Below are 6,000 nucleotides of genomic sequence, written 5' to 3' on the forward strand. Positions count from 1 at the left end.
GGAGGGCGGGCCCTGAGGGAAAGGGCGGTTTCGGGGTGAGGGGCGTGGAAAGGGCGGGACGGTGGGGGGCGGGGGGGAAGGGAAATCTACGGAAAGTGGGGGGAGGAGGGCCTTGGAGCAGGCGGCGACCAGAGGGCGGACCAGGCAGGCGGTTGGCCCGGGCGGGTCCTTCGCTGCTCGGGCCGCCCCCGCGGCTCCAGCCCCCGGCGGGAGGAGCCTCAGGCGGGCGGCCGAGTAGTGGGGGGTAAGGCCCGTCCCCCGTGGCCGGGGCGGGCAGGGGGCGGGCGAGGCCACGCTGCCCCCTCCCCCGGGGCGGGCGGCCCATCCCCCTCCTCCTCGGAGGCCCCGCCACTGCCCCGTCTCCCTCCCTTCCCTCCGCCCCGGGCGGGACCTAGGCCGCCGCCGCCGCCGCCTCCCGCCCGCCCCCCCTTCACGGCGGGGATCGCCCGGTCGGCCCTCGCGCGCGCCCCCTCACTCGCCTCCCACCCCTAAGCTTGGAGTGGACTCATCCTTACCGCTCATGGTGGCAGCTGAGGGACAAGCTCAAGGGGGTCCTGTCCGGGGGGGTTGGGGGGGGCCGGGAAAAACGCGGACGCTGACGAGGCAAGCGAACCCGGACCGGACAGGGAGGGGGGGGTAAGGAGGAGGGAGCAGCGCGCCACAAGCCCAACCTAGGCCCCGCCCCTTCTCTGCTGCCCCGCCCAATGAGGGAGGGGGAAAGGAGGGACTTGCAGAAGAAAGACGGTGAAATTGTCCAATGGCAAGACTCGCTTGCTCTCTAAGGCGTGTAAGACTAAGTTGCGTGCCTGGTGTCCGCCCAAAAAGACCGCCCTCTCAGTGTTAAAAGCCAATGAAGGATGCAGGAAGTGAAGATGGGCGGGAGCTGGAGATGATTGGCTTGGAAGGAAACCAGTCAACCGGCAGGCGGGCTCCCTGAGACGTAGGGATAGGCAAAGCTTTGATAGGAATGACAGAACAACGGCCAACCAGAATCCGGGATATGCTTGGGCAAAATCCTAGTGGGCGGAGAGGTAAGAAGTAGGCAGGAATAGGAGAGGATGAAGCTGATTAAAACCAATCAGAAATCAGGCGGGCAGCCAGGAACGTTATGATTGGAGTTAGACTGAAAAGAGACAGGAAAGGACGCATATTGACGTGAACTAAAAGCCAATTAAACGCCGAATTAACTCTGAGGGCGGAAACTTGGAGTGGCAGAGGAGAATTGGCGGCTCCCTCAGTTATTCAATCCAATGAGGGGACGAAGTAGGCCTGGCACCGCCTCCTAGTTAGCCAATGGGCGTTACTGGAGCTGCCCATCATGAGGGAGGGAAGAGGGCTGTGCCAAGAGGAGACCGTCGCCATATTGGCCCTCCTCAGGGGATGTTGTTACAGTCATTAGGTGGGACGCTTTAGCGGAGTCCTGCAGCTCAACAGGTGTCAGAGCCAAGGCATTCGGCGCGCAGTTCCGCATCAACACTAGGACTTGTTTGCGTCTTCATTTAACTGCCCCTATAAAGTACCTCTCAAATCTTACCCCCCTCCCGGGTGGTCGGACAGGCGGGCAGATGCCTCAATGTCGCTGCAAGCCCTGGGAATGCAGGCGGGACGAGATCTGGTAACAGCGCTCACCAAATAAGTTAATACTGAGCTGACCAATATGCAGAGTCTCCGTAAGACTCCAGAAAACGCGATTTTATTAAGTTCCCCCAGACAAAGGCGCTAACCACTTAAACGACTGGTTAACTTTTGAAGCCTTGAGGCTAAAGTGCGGATAAGTCACTTCCATTTTTTCCCCCTTAATAGTAAATACCGCCTATGCATAAAGCAAGATAGCTGAGCTCCTGCTTTTTGCAATCACGAAGGTTAAGAAACTTTACCGCAGGCACCTGGATTTCTGGCCTCCTCTTTATCCGTGTTTTGGTGGAACCGGCCTTAATAGCTTGTCAATGACACGATGAGGTCATGTCCTTCAGTATTTGTACCTTATATGTTGTCACCAGCTTATATGTTCTTATGTTTTAAAATCTGAATTCTCCTAAACTATTTTAAGCCCTTTGAAGGTAAGAACTGAGGCCTCTGCTGCTTTAAACAGGTAAAAAGGTGAAGTGATTGCTGACTGCCTACCGTGTTAGGTGCCTAAGTCAGGGAGGCAGTTAGTATTCCATGTCATCCTTAAAAGGAAGATTTTATTAAGTATTAGCTATATTATGTATTTTATAAGTGAAGACATTTAGGCTGAGAAGTGACTTACCCAAGGTCACAAAGCAAATGAGTTGTAGTGTTAGATTCCAACCCAGAATAGTTCCACCAAAAGTTTTCTATAAATTCTTGAGGGAATTAAACTGCCGCCGGGCGCAATGGCTCAGACCTGTAATCCCAGCACTACGGGAGGCTGAGGCGGGCGGATCGCTTGAGCCCAGGAGTTCAAGACCAGCCTGGGCAACATGGTGAAACCCCATCTCCACAAAAAATAACAAAAATTAGCCAGACGTGGTGATGTGCGCCAGTAGTCCCAGCTACTCGGGAGGCTGGGGTGGAAGAATCGCTTGAACCCAGGAGGTTGAGGCTGCAGTGAGCTCAAATCCTGCCACTGCACTCCAGCCAGGACAACAAAGCGAGACCTTGCTCCAAAATAAGTAAATATATGGACTGGGCGCGGTGGCTCATGCCTGTAATCCCAGCACTTTGGGAGGCCGAGGCAGGCGGATCACCTGAGGTCGGGAGTTCAAGACCAGCTTGAGCAACATGGAGAAACCCCGTCTCTACTAAAAATATAAAACTAGCCAGGCATGGTGGGACATGTCTGTAATCCCAGCCACTTGGGAGGCTGAGGCAGGAGAATCGCTTGAATCCGGGAGGTAGAAGTTGTAGTGAGCCAAGATCGTGCCATTGCACTCCGGCCTGGGCAATGACAGTGAAACTCCATCTCAAAGAAAAAAAAAAAGTAAATATATAAATGCTTTTTAATTTTTACTGTCTAGCTCCTGAAAAAAAAAAAAAAAAAATCCTGCCCCTACTCCCAGGACGGATCAAATGGCATCATCCTCTTAGATACCTTTATTATAAAATTTATCAGAATACATGACAATTAATTTCATCTCTCACTGTATCAAGGTTTCTCAAAACGAAATGTCACACACTCTCAGAATCCTCTGGGTTCTTTTTTCAAAAAAGGCAGATTCCTAGATTTCCACCCTAAACCTATTTTTAAGTAGCTCTTTCAAGTGATTAGGCCCTAAACCTAGTTTAAAACACACCAAGAAGGCTGGGCGCAGTGGCTCATCCCTGTAATCCCAGCATTTTGGCAGGCAGAGGCGGGCAGATCACTGGAGGTCAGGAGTTCGAGACCAGCCTGACCAACATGGTGAAACCCCATCTCTACTAAAAATACAAAAATTAGTCGGGCGTGGTGGTGCATGCCTATAGTTCCAGCTACTCGGAAGGCTGAAGCAGGAAAATCGCTTGAACCTGGAGGCGGAGGTTGCAGTGACCGGGGATCATGCCACTGCACTGCAGCCTGGGCGACAGAGCAAGATTTGGTCTCAAAGAAAAGAAAAGAAAACAAAACAAAACAAAAACACCAAGAGAAGAAACTGAGGAAAAGAAACTTCCAGAAAGGGAGAAATTTCCTGGAAGGAAGAAACTGCATTACTCATCTTTGTAAACCAAGCTCTGAAGATTCTAACAGCTGTTTAGTCCATTCAGCAACTGTCCATACCTAAACTTGCTTGGGGGTGGAGGTAGGGAGAGGAAACTTAACACCGTGGAGGAGTATTCTAAACATTTCACATATTTATCTAATTTAATTATTCCTACCAATTTAAGAGATAGTTGTCCCCTTTTACAGATGAGAAAACTGAGGCTCAGATATTTTAGTTAAATTATGACTGTTCTGTTTAGTTCCAAAGCCTGTGTTTTTTCCATAGTCCTAGACTACACCCAAATTGGGAATTAGGATAAAATTAAACTGACAAAAAGACCTAGATTCAGAAATTCAATAGCCATCATCCTTTTTACAATCCTTTCCCCTTTGCTCCTCCAGAAGAAGACAATTCAGCATGAGGCCAGTGAGGAATGCCCTAGACGTATACCAGTTTATTGATAGTCCCTGAGAGCAAATGAATGACATGATCCATCTTGTCCAATTGCTCTGTAAAAACCTGAAAAAGTGTTCTTTAGACTGAAAAAAAAAAACAAAAACAAAAAAACCAACTTATATCAAGGCTATTCAGATCCCTTACATGCACACACGCAGTGTCTATCTTTTCTTTTTTTTTTTTTTTGAGAGTCTCACTCTGTCTCCAAGCCTGGAGTGCAGTGGTGCGATCTCAGCTCACTGCAAACTCTGCCACCCAGGTTCAAGTGATTCTCCTGCCTCAGCCTCCCAAGTAGCTAGGATTACAGGTGCACGCCACTATGCCCGGCTAATTTTTGTATCTTAGTAGAGATGAGATTTCATCATGTTGGCCAGGCTGGTCTCAAACTCCTGAACTCAGGTGATCCTCTGCCCACCTCGGCCTCCCAAAGTGCTGGGATTACAGGTGTGAGCCACTGTGCCCGGCAATTTTTTTTTTTTTTTCCTGAGACGGAGTCTTGCCCTGTTTCCCAGGCTGGAGTGCAGTGGCGCGACTTTGGCTCACTGCAACCTCTGCCTTTCAGATTGAAGCAATTCTTTCTGCCTCAGCGTCCCTTGTAGCTGGGACTACAGACATGTGCCACCATGCCTGGCTAATTTTTGTATTTTTAGTAGAGATGGGGTTTCACCATGTTAGCCAGGCTGATCTTGAACTCCTGACCTGAGTTGATCTGCCCGCCTCAGCCTCCCAAAGTGCTGGGATTACAGGTGTGAGGCACTGCGCCTGGCTACCACGTTAACTTTTTGATGTTTTGTTGAGACCTCATTATGTGGCCCAATTGGTGTTGAACTCCTGAGCTCAATCCCAAAGTGCTGGGATTACAAGCATGAGCCACCATGCCCCGCTTAAAATTCATATCTTTTTTTTTTTCTATATGGAGTCTCGCTCTATGGCCCACACTGGAGTGCAGTGGCGCGATCTCGGCTCACTGCAAGCTCTGCCTCCCGGGTTCACGCTATTCTCCTGCTTCAGCCTACTGAGTAGCTGGGACTACAGGCACCCACCACCACGCCTGGCTAATTTTTTGTATTTTTAGTAGAGACGGGGTTTCACCGTGTTAGCCAGGATGGTCTCCATCTCTTGACCTCGTGATCCGCCCACCTCGCCCTCCCAAAGTGCTGGGATTACAGGCATGAGCCACCCGGCCCAACCATTTTTTTTTGTTGGGGGTACAGGGTCTCGCTCTGTTGCCAGGCTGGAGTGCAGTGGCGTGATCTTGGCTCACTGCAACCTCCGCTTCCTGGGCTCAAGCGATTCTCCTGCCTCAGCCTCCCAAGTAGCTGGGACTACAGGCGCACGCCACCACACCCAGCTAATTTTGGTATTTTTAGTAGAGACAGGGTTTCACCATGTTGGCCAGGATGGTCTTGATCTCTTGACCTTGTGATCCACCTGCCTTGGCCTCCCAAAGTGCTGGGATTACAGGCGTGAGCCACTGCACCCGGCCAAATTCGTATCTTTTATAAGAATGACTTCTATGAAGCCTTTCCTACCCCCCTCAGTTATTGAATACACTGGCCACTGTGCTCCTTTTATTTGCCACCATTAGAGGTATCTAAGTATCCTGTCTCCCTGACTACATTAAGCGATTTGAGGGCAGGGATGATGCCTTTTCACTTTGGATTCTCAGGGCCTGGAATATAGTTGAGTCCCAGTAAACATTTTTGTTAAATGGGAGGGGAAGCCTAATCCTGACCATCCTGAATAGTCTCCAGATATAATACTAAGATTGATTCTCAGCTTTCATTTGGGTGCCTTATAAAAGTTAAATCATTCTTCCTAATTTTTGTTTGTTTGTTTGTTTTGTTTTGAGATGAAGTCTCACTCTGTCGCCCAGGGTAGAGTGCAGTGGCAGGATATTGGC

General features: G+C 50.2%; 1 protein-coding gene across 4 annotated transcripts in view; it reads right to left on the reverse strand.

The window, feature by feature from the left end:
• Window positions 1–691, reverse strand: part of SP1 (Sp1 transcription factor) — a 38,543-nt gene extending 37,852 nt beyond the window's left edge. The window contains exon 1 of one of the 4 annotated variants that reach the window (XM_003313665.6): window positions 516–691. In XM_003313665.6, the coding sequence (XP_003313713.1) occupies window positions 516–522 (7 nt within the window). In that variant the 5' untranslated portion in view covers window positions 523–691. The remainder of the gene's footprint in view (window positions 1–515) is intronic. The other 3 variants (XM_016923339.4, XM_054663295.2, XM_054663297.2) reach the window with 3 other exon arrangements.
• Between the last annotated feature and the right edge of the window lie 5,309 nt (window positions 692–6,000).

Source organism: Pan troglodytes, chromosome 10, assembly GCF_028858775.2.
Source record: "Pan troglodytes isolate AG18354 chromosome 10, NHGRI_mPanTro3-v2.0_pri, whole genome shotgun sequence".
Lineage (NCBI taxonomy): Eukaryota > Metazoa > Chordata > Mammalia > Primates > Hominidae > Pan > Pan troglodytes.